At 42.4% G+C, this 14645-nt stretch overlaps 1 protein-coding gene across 1 annotated transcript in view; it reads right to left on the bottom strand.

Moving 5' to 3' along the window:
• Window positions 1–14645, bottom strand: part of fstl4 (follistatin-like 4) — a 232505-nt gene that overhangs the window by 210932 nt on the left and 6928 nt on the right. The window contains exon 2 of the mRNA XM_047607542.1: window positions 4097–4255. Coding sequence (XP_047463498.1) covers window positions 4097–4246 — 150 coding nt within the window. The 5' untranslated portion in view covers window positions 4247–4255. The remainder of the gene's footprint in view (window positions 1–4096; window positions 4256–14645) is intronic.

The raw sequence follows: 14645 nt of genomic DNA, 5'->3' as shown, positions 1-14645 counted from the left end.
TAAATACAGTTACAAAGAGTTAATTTAGCAACAGTGACTTTCCGTGCCCACATTTATCGCGTGTTACACGGTTGCTTTCTCATGATCCCAACACACGCTACATGTCCCCAGTGCAGCACATTGTCTCAAACAGAAAAATCTCTCATTACGGAAGACTGACACATCCAAAATGGCTTAATCTCCCAGCTACGATTATCACACCACATTGTGCCAGATGGTTGCTCCGAGCTAAGCCAGTGTTCCTACCATTACAATTATAGTAGAGAAGAGTATTATTGCTTCACATCGTGGTAACCACTGCATATGCTCCGTCTCACTCAAACTTATTTTTCAGCTTTGAGAACAAATTATCAAGAGGCAACGAGGAAAAAAATCGAGAGCCAACCCTCTGGGGACTGAGACGAAGTAAAAAAGTAAAGCTTTAAAGGTCCAAGTCATGATCAAAATGTGAATGCACTGGGGATAGATAGCCTCACTACTGAAAATTAAAGTGCAGGAGAAGAATTTGCCGTCATGGAGGGATGGTCTTTTTCATTTCATTGTTCCTGCAGTTAGTCTTTATTCATTCAATGTATAGCCCTCTTATGCCTAAACCTTTAATCCAATGAGCACAATTATGTCTTTCTTTGAGCTTTCGGAAAAATCACTTAACCGCTTCATATAGAGGCCAGTCCCAACCCTAACTACGCTGTCAAATGTGGAGCGCATAAAAACTTGATATCAAAAGGTTTGACTTCTCCTAGTCCCTATTCTTTTATTCTTCATTTTTTCACTTTAGTTTCTTCAGTCTGCTGCACATCCTCAGAGATTCCACTTCCGCTCTGTTTACATGTTTTGTATTGTTTCAGGGGATTTTAGGTCCTAAAAAAAAAATATATATATATATATATATATAAAAAAAATGGCACGACTTGTTCTCTCCCAAAGGCTTTTGCAAATGCATCCTGCATAATGTGAATTCATGGATTTGCACGCTTCGCCCCAGGGTTGACTTTAAATTCTGCCGCCAATTGACAGCTTTTAAAGTTCCAATCCTGGCCAGAGAGAAGGATGGTGCAATGCCTGGGATTTTTTTATTTATTTATTTATTTTTTTTTTGCATCAAGGGATTTCATGGGACAGAACCACCAGAGCAAAATGGCATTCCAAAGCAGGCTGCCAAATTGGCAAGGCCCAAAGTGAGTGAGATTTAGAACAGACCAGGGGGGTGTACATGCTTCATTTTGCACAGAATTAGAACAACCACAGGGCTGTGTCTTTGTATGCATCTGTCTGTCCGTCTGTGTGTGTCTTGTGGACTCTCCCTATTAGTATTTTTTTTACCTTCTTGCAGGTAAGGGCCCCACATCCCCAGAGGGCCAGTCTAGTATATTCCTTTCTTTAATCCTCTCGTAAACCGTTGCGACACATGCAACTAAGTGAGCTTATTCAGCACTTCAGCCCAATGAATGTTCATGCAAATATCTCAGAACTAAATTCACTGCAGAGATGTGAAATGGTTCGGCTCTGAAAGGCCGACAAAAAAGAGGACCGAGCTCATCATTTCCCCCGGTCAAGAGATGTCTCTGCAGTATTTTCTCCTTCTGATTTATATTATATTTTTAGTAACAATCTGCAGTCAACTACTTCACATCCACGAGAAACAATGGAAGGAGGAGATGTAAGGAAACTCAAACTTAGAGGCTGAGATTATTATACAGAATCATATCTAATATTAAATGCAAGGAGAGGTCAGAGGTGGTATATGAGTTTTTTGTAATTTTGATGTTGCTGAAGATGATTTTTTTGTTTCATTGCCCATTAAACAACGAACTGAGGACGTCCTTGTTCTTAAAAGTTCAGGTAAGATTTATTTTGTGCGTCTGAGCACGATATGTTACGATGGTGTTTAAGCCAGATTTATTGAAAAAGCATGGACGTTAAGACAGACAACACTGTATCCCACATACAAATTTTCTTTGTTGTTGTAGGAGTTGATGGATGCATGATTTAAAAAATGAATTGTCACAAGATGCTCAGTGTTATTTACTTCTCCTGTCAGTGGTTTTAACGCCGTGTCTTTTACCATAAATCAACCACTTTGCGCTCCCATTTCCATCCTTCAGCCTTAAGCAGTCTCGCAAAATCCTCCATCTCCACCGTCTACGCGCCTGCTGCCGCTCCTGGAGTCAAACCCGAGCCGGGTCTGCTCCTGCGAGGCTAACAGCTGAAGCTTGAAATTCACTTGTAAACGTATAAATAACAAATGCCTGCAATTATCGAATGTTAACTTCAAATAATTTCTCAATTATGCAGTTCATTTGTCACTGGATAAATCTTAACACGTATGGATCATAAATTTTTTCGGGTGTGTAATTACACAGAGAGAGAGAGAGAGACACGTACACGGAGACGTGGCGAAGGAAGGAGGGATAAGTCTCCTTTCAGCAAAACAAACGCACCGGCCGAGATGTAATCGCCGTCTGATAACGTGTAGGTTAATGACAGCAGCTGTGAGATCGGGGAGAAAATTAATTATGACTGATGATAAAGTTGCATCCGTGGTGGCGCCGAGCTGCCCTGAGTGGGATTTGTGAACATACAGAATCCCATAAATGAATTAAGGTAAACATTTGGATGCTGCACTTAAAGCAGACGTCGGTTCATGGTGGTAAATGTCTCCGGATATAACAGCTGAATGATTTATAGGTCTATTAACATTTGCAGAAACTTTTCATTTCGATATCATGAGCATCCATTGGTTCTGTTCTCGTAGCTTTCGTAGCCTCTATAGATCTGATCTACACTGAGAGAAAAAGAAAACGTTCATCAGGTGTGAAGCTGCTTTACACGACAGCACCGTAAATTTAAACGTTAAATACACGAGCGCTGTGAAGGTTAAACCACAAAAATCACAATGAAGGCCTGACCTATCAAATATAATTTACACCTGCACTGGGGTGAATGGATTAGTGCAGGGATCTTCAATGTTTTACAGGCCTAGGACCCCAAACTGATGGAGAGATAAAGTAGGGACCCCCCTAAGGACCCCCATTAGGGATCAATAAAGCAATTATTATTATTATTATTATTATCATTATTATTTACAGGTGTTGCACGGATGCATCAGTTCTTTACATTCTCAAACTTGTGGACTGTTCTACATGAATTCTACATAAACCTTAATGGTCAGTATATAGACCCCTTCATGGTTTGTAAACAATGTGACGTATTTTTGAGGGGCGGGGCTTAGCTGGAAGCAACACATCACAAACATTACAGCCTGTAAACGGCAGTTAGCATATTTCAAGAGACTTGTTTTGGCAAGAATGGACGAAGGAAACACGTATTTTAGAGAATATACTAATACATTCACTCTCTGAGACCGTGTGTTATTTTAATATGTTGACTCTGAGTGATGGAGGAAGGACACAAAGGGGACGAAGTCTGGTCTGTCTTTATCAAGTGAAGCCTCTCCAACAAAGTTACCAAGTTGGAACCACTGTGGAGGTTAATGTAGTAAATGTAACTTCTGCTTGGACACCCATGGAACACACAACTAGTGTTGTGTTAGCTAGCGGTTAGCATTAGCATTAATCTGTAACAAGAATCCTCTAAATAATGATTAACTTAATGTAATTTCAGTCACAGTTTATTCTAACCCATAACATTGTCCAGGCTAAAACTGATGATGCATTTCACATTAATCTTATCTGACATGAAGTGCGTTTTGCAAGCATTGCTGATGAATGTCTCACTCCAATCCTTTTCTTTCATCCGAAGTCATCAACGACTGGCAGTGGCTGGTATGCAATAAAACTTCAACTAAGTGTTTTTGACGACATTTTCATGGTTGAAAGCGACAGTGTTCACCTCCAGCTTCCCTCTGTTCCACCTCCAGCCAACGTCGTGACATCACAGTGACCATCACGTTTTGTCAGATCACTTTTTGATTCATTTTTCTGTGCGACCTTGATTCGATTCATTGTTGACATGATTGTTTTACCGTACATCACTGGGAGCGTTTCTTTAGCTCGACAGTGAGTGAAGGCGATGGCCTCAGTGTGTGTGTCTGTGTGTGTGATGGAAGGCGAGGGAGGCCGCGTAGGATATTTACCACGGAGTGCGGTTCCTGAAAGGAGGTACGTGACATCCTGGCTGTATCCGCGCCGCCTCGCCTGCTGCTCTTGTGCCCTTCAGCCAGCCAGCTCCCCGACATCCCCAGCAGAGCGGCCACGGCCACGGCCCAAACACCCACGCTGCCCATGAGTGCTATCTGAGAGGGAAAACACACAAAGCACACAAAAAGACCTTAGACCGACTCCGGCGCACAAAGTGCAGCTACAGAATAAATAAATAAATAAATAAATAAAACATAATTACAGCTTCTTTTAATAGCCTGTGTTCAAATATAACAGCTGATCATTAAATAAAACCGTAACATGCTCTGGTGCGTTCTGCAACTTGAACTGCAAATCTTCGCACCTTAGCTGTGATTTTTTTTTTTCCATGCAAATGAGTTTTGATGATTTCATTTGACAAAAAAAAAAATAATAATAATTGTGTTCTTCTCATGGGAGATTTTTTGGTCTATGTGTCTGTGCAATCATGAGTCCGGAATTAATTAACTGCAAAAATACTGTAGAAGGTGCAACCATGATTGCAAAGCAGGTTGTTATCATTTGCTAGTAGAGCATTTTTCTTTATAAATATAATATATGTATATATGTATATATAATGACAGGTCCTCTTATTTAAATAACAAATGTTTTTCTAGTGCTTCCAATTCATTTGCAGGTACCTGGATTTTAATATATTTAGCGCGTGCACCGATAAAATACCTGAAATTATGCTAATGCTCACAGACCAAATGGAACCAGGATTATACAACGACACCATGGGCCGACACGCACATGCACACACAACATAATGCAGCGATGTACACATCAAAGCCCCCACTGATGGGGATAATTATCTGTTTTACAAAGGACACAGAAAAAATCTTTTGAAGTCTACAAAGAGACGACCCTCAGATGTCGCAAATGGTGGAAGCGCCATGAAAGCTTAAAATATGAAGTCACAAGATCTGGTTCAGCACAGCAGCACTCACGCACAACACACACAAAAAAAATAAATAATTAAAAGTCTCCTGGAAATAACAAACTGAGGATCACCGCTGTGCAACGCCAGAGAGCAACTGAGCATAAAATAAATAAAAAATGATGGATCTTTGGGCGAACCTCATCCCAGGAAAGAATGAACCAAACAGCTTTTCATTTCGTTTCTAATCAGATGATTAAAATATATAGTTTTATAGTATGGCCTCATGTATAAATAAAGTACAGGAAGAAGACGACTCATTAAATTGCTCACAGACAAAACTTATTTCTTCCTCTTAGACCGCTTATCTAACAGTGGCAGTATTTAATGTGGGGATATTACACTGAGTTTATAGTGCATTGTGATGGTGCGCTGCCTTTTTGTCCACCCCTGTGTTTACCCTGCGGAGGAAACCGGAGTTGCGCGCTGATGAGAAATATTTATTGGACTCCATCAACGTGCTAACGTCTCATCGGGTCTTATCATGCAGGGCTTTACAGTTGTACTGCGTGACAGGGCAGTTTGTTATGTGCGTTATTGCACTTTCAGGTAATGGGTTTATTGTTTTTATTGCGGTCTTATACTTTATAATGTGGCTTTATCGCGAGTTTTACTGCAGAGGCAGCCTGAAAACAAATTTCCCTTAGGGGCCCGTAAACTTTGCAGTCGAAACCACAACAAGGGCACAAAAACACATGATGCATCTCAAAGCGTGGAGGTGTTTGTGGTGTTAAATGTCTGCAGCCGCCTGTTGAATATTCCAAGAGAGGCATTTTCACCTTGACCTTCCCTGCCCCCGGTTCTACCGGCTGAAAGTTTATTCACCGTTTGTAATTGAGCAACAAACAAATAAACGAGGAACGTGTTAGCCAGAATAATTTTTTGCTTAAATTACATTCAGCTGTAAACATGATACAAACAGTTCACACGAGCTGAAGTTGGCTGCGCATCTAAGATGAGAATCTCCCGTTCCACCACATCCCAAAGGTTCTTCCATTGGTTTGAGTTGTGGTGACTGTGGAGGCCATTGGAGGACAGTGAACTCATTGTCATGTTCCAGATGATTTGAGCTTTGTGACATGGTGCATTATCCTGCTGGAAGTAGCCGTCAGAAGATGGTCCACTGTGGTCATAAAGGGATGGACATGGTCAGCAACAATACTCAGGGAGGCTGTGGCATTTAAACCATGCTTAGTTTGTACTAAGGGGCCCAAAGTGTGCCAAGAAAATGTCCCCCACACCATTACACCAGCACCAGCCTGAACCGTTGATACAAGGCAGGATGGATCCATGCTTTCACGTTGTTTACGCCAATTTCTGACCCTGCCCTCCGAATATCGGACCTGGCAACGTTTTTTCAATCTTCTATTGTCCAGTGTTGGTGAACCTGTGTGAACTCTCAGTTTCCTGTTCTTAGCTGACAGGAGTGGCCCCCGGTGTGGTCTTCTGCTGCTGTAGCCCATCTTCTTCAAGGTTGTTGTGTGTTCAGAGATGGTATTCTGCATTCCTTGGTTGTAACAAGTACCTTTCTATCATCTCCAACCAGTCTGCCCATTCTCCTCTGACCTCTCACATCAACAACTGCCGCTCACTGGATATTTCCTCTTTTTCAGACCATTCTCTGTAAACTCTAGAGATGGTTGTGCGTGAAAATCCCAGTAGATCAGCAGTTTCTAAAATACTCAGACCAACAACCGTACCATGTTCAAATCCCCTTTCTTCTCCATTCTGATGCTCGGTTTGAACTCCAGCAAGTTGCCTCTACATGCTTTGAATTGCAGCCATGTGATTGGCTGATTAACAGGTGTGCCTAATAAAGTGGCAGGTGAGTGTGCACATGCATGCACTAGATTGGGTTTTGTCATATCTGACACTAAACGCACCATATGCTCATCAACAAGCTGTCGGCCGCTGTTCGTCTGTCTACTGTTTGATGCTGGGCTGCAGGTTGTGAACAGTGAGCTTCGCGGGAGGCTTTGCATTAAAAAACAGCTGCTTGCTGCATCTGGAACTGACGCTCACGAAAAAGGAGAGACCCAGAAAACCTGCCGCTGACGAAAAGCAGCGCTCAGTAGAATTTCCCGGAACTGAAGAATGGGTTGAGGATTTATTACTTGATTGACTGGTATTACGAAAACGCTGATTAGTGCAGCTGCAATTTTGAAAAATGCACATAAACTAACAAACGTGAAGAATTGCCCCGTCCTTTGTGTATGTCATTGCATCAGATACTGTCTGTTTCATCGTTGACAGACCATGAAATGTAGCAGAAAGGCAAAAAAAACTAAAAAAACAAGATACTTGAGTTGCGATTATTGTCTCCGTAGCAAACTACACACAGCCTGGAAAATAACACAAGTCCTGTCAGCGTCGGCATCACTTGAAGGAACCGCCAACATTATTCAGCCAGCTAGCCGGGGGCTAATGGGACCCTCGTAGATGAGAGCTCACCCTTATGAAATTAAACACCAAATGAGATCTGCCAGTCACCGTCTTAATGTGCTGCCTGCCGCCCTCCCGGCGCTTGGCCCACACGCCGCAACACACACTCGCACAGGAGGAGCGCACACGAGCGGACACACACACACACACACACACACACACACACACACAAACAGAGCGCTGGAATCGAGGACTGAATGGTCCGTTTTGAAATTCATCAGGAGGGACACGGTCTATGAGGAAGCCATTATTTGACCAGAATACTAACAGGCTTAAAGAGACAGACACTTTAAAAACTAGAGCACCCTTTGCTCATCGTCGGACTCGTTCAGACACTTCCCATAAAGAGCGACTCATTGGGCTCAAAGTTAAACACGTCTGTTCACGTCCCAGCTAGCTAACAGCGGACGGCCTGTCTCGCTTTTTTATGTTGCTTACCGTCTGGAAATGTAGTGCTGTTTTCTCTTTCTTTCGTGGGTTTCGGTGAAATAGCCCAGAGGTTTTTTTTTTTTTTTTTAAAAAAAACAATATACTGGTCGAACAGAAACATTGGCTTTGAATAATAGATTTATAAAGAAAGGTGCGAAATTGGGAAAAAAAACAGGTGTGAAAATGAAACGACGAGCTAACCCGTCCCCTGCTGCACTCAGATACTGAATTAGCTCCACTTTGTACTGCGAATCATGTTTGAGATCACTTTGAAAACATGACTTTAACAGCCTGAATCTGTGCCTTAGTACAAAGGTGGAGAGGAGCAGGAGATGCGATGCTAAACTGTGCTAAAGGCTACACCAGCACACTTTACAGAAAGAGCAATGTCCACCTGTTATTTCAGGACACACTCCTAATATTATTATTAGTGTTATTAAACCATTTAGGTTTTTAGGTGAGTCAATTGAGAACAATTCCTCATTTAAAACGATGACCTGGAGATAAATGAAAAAACAGCATTATTGTCTGGGAACATAGACTTTTTATGAGCCTTTCTAAGCAGTAAAGACTGCAGATAAACCCTTGGTTGTGCTTTACGTGTTTTCACAGTTTGAGTGATATTGCTGATATTTTGCTACCTCACAGTCCCAACGCTGCAATATTACAACGTTCCTCCGTGCAGAAAGTTACTGAAACATCAAACACTGATTTCTGCATCATCACAGGCCTCCATCAACAACATCTAAGAGGTAAAACTTTCTGTTGTTGTTGTTGTTTTACATTTAACTTCTATATGAGCCTCCAGAATGGGACGATGCACGTGTCCTCTACTCTACTCTCTCTTGCATTTAGCTCCTTTCCTCTAATTTCTTTTCTCTGACGCTCATGCAACTCACCAATACTATCATATCGCATGTTTCCCTGGGATTCCCAGGGCCCATGTTGGGGTGGGCTAGGGGCCTCCCTCCCTCCCTCCCTCCCTCTTTAACACCCGTATTTGTATATATTTATGTGTACATAAAGAAAAGAAGGACTGTCGCTTCCCTCGAGGGGAGTGGAGCTGGGGTGGGGTGGCCCTGCTGAATCTGGCCAGGCCTCCTGGTTGCATTGCTGGGGGACACGTGCTTCTCTCTCTGGGACCTGGTCTGGCCCCACCCCTCATTCTGGGAATTTACCCACATATCATTCAGTCGTACTAAGACATCATCCATCTAAGATACACACACGTACACGTGCATACATGCATATATATATATATATATATTGCATGTCAACTGCTGTATGTCCCCCTTCCCTCCCTCTCCCTTTCTCCTCCATCTTCTTGTGTCCTGGTCTCATCAACCTGCCCAGTCTTCCCGGCCTCCTGCAGTTTTCCACAGCATTCTCCAACCTGCCTACGATAGCGCTTATATTAAAATCATTACAGCCACTAATACACCTGTGATAGAACAACCGCTGTCACTGACACCTTATCATCACACTGTCATAGTTAAATCTTGTATTTGTATCACCAGCAGATTCTGCGTGTAGTCAGACATGTGCTTATCTCTCTCCTCTCTGGCACCGAGCTCTGTTCCTCCTCTCGTTTCTTCCCTGTTACTACTCATGCAATTCTCTGGCGCTAACGTACAGCATGTCAACATCTGTGTGTCCTTCTCCCTCCTTGCATTTGCATCCACGTGTACGCTGTATTTATGACAGATGCTTATCTCGTCCCTCTTTTTCTGTCTCTGTCCAGTCGGCCTCAAGCAGACGTCTCCCTCCGTACGAGCTGGGTTCTGCTGGAGAGTTTTTCCAGGCTCGTTTTGAGGGTTTTGACACAATCTAAATAAAACTGGACTGAATTGAATGAAAAGACATGAGCTTATCACGTCAGTGCGATTCATCGTGAAAATCAAATAAATATCATCCCTGAACTTACATTTTAGATTCCAGCGCTTTGTTGGCTGCGGATGCAGGTCTATAGAAACGGTGAACGCTCAGCCGAGCGCCTTTAACGCACAGTGCTGATGTGAACGAATGAGCCGCCTGCACGCCGCCATATTCTGAAATGAGCCATTCATTTCATGCACCTTCGAAGTGCACGAAGCCAATTCAACAATGGCCTCCGTTTTTTTTTTTTAAGTTTGAGATAAAATATTTATTTTCGCTAAGTGCTAAATTTTGAATGGCTTCAAACGTTTCTTAATGCATGCATGGAAAAAAAAAAAAAAAACATATGCAAGGCTCAAAGCAAGTATGGGACGCATTTAAATGAAGGACAATCACAACAGAATATTGTAAAAGCATGGTTCACTACACTCCGTAATGAGTTTGTTTTAAGCGAGCACATGCACGTTTGCACAGAACTCGAGTTCGGTTAAAAATAGGGATCTAGGCCTGATGCTGGTGTTACATAACAGGTCGTCAGACTATATCTTGCAGACCAATTATATATATTTATATATTTATATATGTATATATCGATGAATGAGAAGGTGCGTCCAAGCTTTTGTCTGATAATGCATATATATATATATATATATATACAGAGATGCAACTTTGTAAATGTTTTCATAAAGTAAAAGGTGACAGACATTCTACTGTATATTCATTCAAAACAAACAAACTGAATGCACATCCAGCAGAATCACCGAAGGAAAAGCACAGTCGGAGGCAAATATACCGACGCCGGCAGATTACCTCTATTAATTTGGATATCAGCACACAACTTGCTGATCACGAGTCTCAGTACTTTCCCAAAAAAATATATATATAATTGCACACGGGCAAAACAAACATCAAGAAACCAATTTGGCCTAAATTAGAACCAGTGTTGATCTTGAGCCAGGGAGAGCGACTCAGTCTTTTTGTGCAAATTGCGTGATTATGTGATTATGTCTGAGACTTCTAATCGTATGGCACAAAAGACCACATCCCACCCCCCACTTCTAAACCAGTTTGAGAAACTACAGCGACATCTGACATCTCACACGATCTGTGAGGCCGCAGCGAATGGGGACGTTTGTCAGCAACATCATGCACGGATCAGAGAAAATGTACTATTCTACCAAGACGCAAGAGTCTTTTAGCTGCAATTCCTTTTTTTCTTTTACAGTGTTCAGCACATTTCTAAGTTGCAGATTAAATTATCTATAACGTCCACTCATCTTAATGCATTGATGGGACAAATTATAGTTGGGTACAAGACTAGAGCCAGACAAGAATCTTAATAACACGCTGTGAGAAATGAAATGCACACACTCAAGCTCATGTTTACACCAGAGACTGTATAAATATGGACAACACGTCCCCACATTTTCCTGGGGACACAGGAAGCACCGTCCTGTTGAGTTTGGACCGCACTTCATACAGACTCTGCCCTACCTGCCCTACCTCTACCTCCACCAAGTACAAGGAAACACTGCACTCATTACAAAAACAAAAAATACAACTCTCAGGGTCCCACAGGACTGCTTCATGGAGCGGTTGGCATGGCAACTGGTGGTTGCTATTATGTCACATCCTGTTTCTTATAATAAAATAAAAAAAAAGGCATCAATATAATGTTAATTACCTAAAATGGCAAACCATACTTGAAAAAAATAAAAAAATTTGACTTGTTTGTTTTAGTTTGGCCCAACTCCCATTCACTAACATGAAGGGGGTGGAGCTTATGATCTATACTGCAGCCAGGCACCAGGGGGCGCTCTACTTGCTTCGGCTTCACATTTGAGGAGCAGTTCCATCGTCCATCTTCATACTATCCATGATACACAGTCACTTTTACGTTTGTTGGCGTATATAAGAATAATGTCTGAGAACATTAAGAGCTCAGTGCTGACGATCAATTCCCTTCATCGTAATTGTTGGGAAAATTAAATCAATTCCAGCTCTAAATCTAATATATGGTATAATTTATACAACTAATAGTGTAGGAAATCTGTTTTGACAACAGCAGAAGAACCGTCCAGGAGACAACAATTATACCAATAATGCATTGTTTACTCATCCACAGCAGTTACAGTAATAACTTAAATGTGACAAATATAAAAATCTCCCAACAAAGGTGTTTGAAATAAATATATAAAATCCAATGATGATGCCGAGCAAAAACACCCTCTCTAGTTTGTAGTTAAGTTTTAGCTTTTCACACTAGACCTGTCAATCTAAGCTTCCTGTACACAGTAGGCCCCGCCCACATTGCTGCTGAGCCAATCACAAGGCAGCATGATATATTTAGGTATGTTCATGCACAACCTACTGTTGCACATGTTTGAAATAAATATTCGAACCTGTGTATTATCTGAATAGCTTAATATTGAATGCAAAATGATAATAATAATGTATATTTATAAGTAGCACTAGGCCGAGTTTAATATAGAACACATATCGTAGGTAGGGGGTCCCGACTGTTTTACTGTGTAAACAGCAACACCAAATCTAAATCACTCCTCTGAAATCCACTGCGGCTGAAATGGCACGAGACCAAGACGAGAGCCAAACCGAGAGGCGGCATGTAAACGATCGCTGCATGCGGCTCCACGGCCTCCGTGTCGCTCTGTGCGCCGGCAGCAGGGGAAGGAAAGGAAAGGAAAGGAAAGGCCTCTAGCTGAGCTCTGAGACAAATTCAAGTGATCGGGGGCCGAGAGCTCCTTCCTGCTCTCTGAACGTCCCGGCTCTGCACCACATCAGGCAGGTTCGCTGTCACGGCCCCGCAAAGATGCTGAGTATTTATAAAGATTACAAAGGGGTAAAAATGACATGCAAAATTCTGCACACAGCATCCTAAAGAAAAATCTAATCCCTTTGGCTTTTTTTGAAATCGTCATCCCACGTGTCAGACTACTTAACCCGCTCCCTTTTAAAGTCGAAGGCAGCGACAAACATCCCGTCAGCTCTTTGATGAAAGCAGGTGCCACTTCCCCCCCCATTTTGGAGACAAGCCTCTGCGCTCAGTGTTACGCTGAGTGCAGCCTCAGACCGATTCTCCACTTCACTAAAATCTCCGCTATCACCCCCGCATCTGCCGGCCCGTCTGCCCGCCTGCCTGCACTCACGGTTCAAACAACGCCTGCTTCAGACAGATGTCTCATGTAGCATGAAATGGAACCACCGAGAGAATCGCCGTTTGCCCAGAAATGTTTTTTCACGACTCGCTCGTCTAACGTTTCAACCCCGCTCCTGTGAGGTTGGAGGAGATACTGCCGGGGGGGGGGGTCAATCCGTCAGCCAGGATCACACCTGCTAACCCTAGTTATCTCCCAGACGCTGCAGGTGAACGGCGCGCGCATCCTTCCAGGTTTTTCTTATTTTTACGACGGGAGATGTGATAAACGTCAGGACGCTCTGGAGTGGTGTTTCCGGAAAAAGGATTTATAGAGCACATTAGCCTGTAAAGATGAGGTTGTGAACTGTCATTCACGGTAATGTAAAAGACTTATAAGCGCCGCGTCTCAGCGAGGGAGTTCGGTGGGGGGGGGTTTGAGTCGGCGCGCCGGTTTTTACACGCTTATCATCCTCAGATCCAGATAACTCAGAGTTAAAAAGATTTTCCTCCAATAGACGCGTCAGGCCTAATTACGAGAGAAATGATTCTAATTAAAGATGACTTAGCAGCTACATCAAGAAAGGGAATATTTGATCCCATATCTGTCTGGTAAGGTTAAACAGCCAACCTCATGTTCGTTTCATAAAACAGTTCGGGGCTCCGTCACGAGCCCACGCTGCCGACCTTACAGACCGTCACCGAGCGAGCGCATCGGGTCCTCCCCTCGTTTAAATCTTTTTCTATTCAAGTGGAAGTCGTGTACATAAAGAAATCATGTGGTAAAATCAGCTCAACTCAGCCCAGTTTGATCTCAGCTGACCACAACACAACCTATAAATGATAAGAAGTCCTTTGTTTTAGTGCAAAGAAGCTGTCACATTAAAAAACATGTAATGAACAACCGACATTTCATAAGAATAAGATGTGCAATTTCTGTACAGTTCTGTATAGTCTTAGTGTTATGTCTGGTCAGTATAAAGATAGATAGTATAAAGAAGGATGGAGAAACAGGTCCTCTAAAGTGAAGCCAAAGCAAGTAGAGCTCCCCCTGGTGGCTGGTTGCAGCATAGGTCATAAGCTCCACTCTCTCCATGTTAGTAGATGGGACTTGAGCCTAAAAACACTAAAATAAGTCACTTTATGTAGGTAATATAATGATCATCCAGTGTCAATTGTTTGGATAAGTTTGGTTTTAGTTTGTTATTGACACTACAGAGGCCGTAAAGCAGTCATCGTGAGAGTTAAAAACAGGTAAAAAGGTAACTTAATGAAGTTATTTCTGAAAAAGTCAGCATGTGAATCCATACGGCCTTTTCTCATAAACACTATTTGGAGGCAGTGTATTTGATATTCGTTGCAACTGTTTTCAAAAAAAATAAAAAAAGTTCTCCTAACTTTTATTTATTTATATACCTGCGCAACATCAGCTCACCTCAGGGGACGGTTGGCTGCTAGCTAGTGATCATAGCTGACACAGTTAACACAGTATATATAAAGTATGCATTTGTCATAAATGGAAAACAGCAGAGACTGAGCTCCAGAGAAACGCTGATGTTGGTCTGTGCCTGTTAGATGTAAAAACAGCCAAACACGCTCACCACAGCAACTCAGAGCAGCAGGAGTTTCCAGTCATTACCGAGATGAAAATCCATCCGTGACACTT

Source organism: Mugil cephalus, chromosome 15, assembly GCF_022458985.1.
Source record: "Mugil cephalus isolate CIBA_MC_2020 chromosome 15, CIBA_Mcephalus_1.1, whole genome shotgun sequence".
Lineage (NCBI taxonomy): Eukaryota > Metazoa > Chordata > Actinopteri > Mugiliformes > Mugilidae > Mugil > Mugil cephalus.
This window is presented reverse-complemented; position numbering and strand designations above follow the sequence as displayed.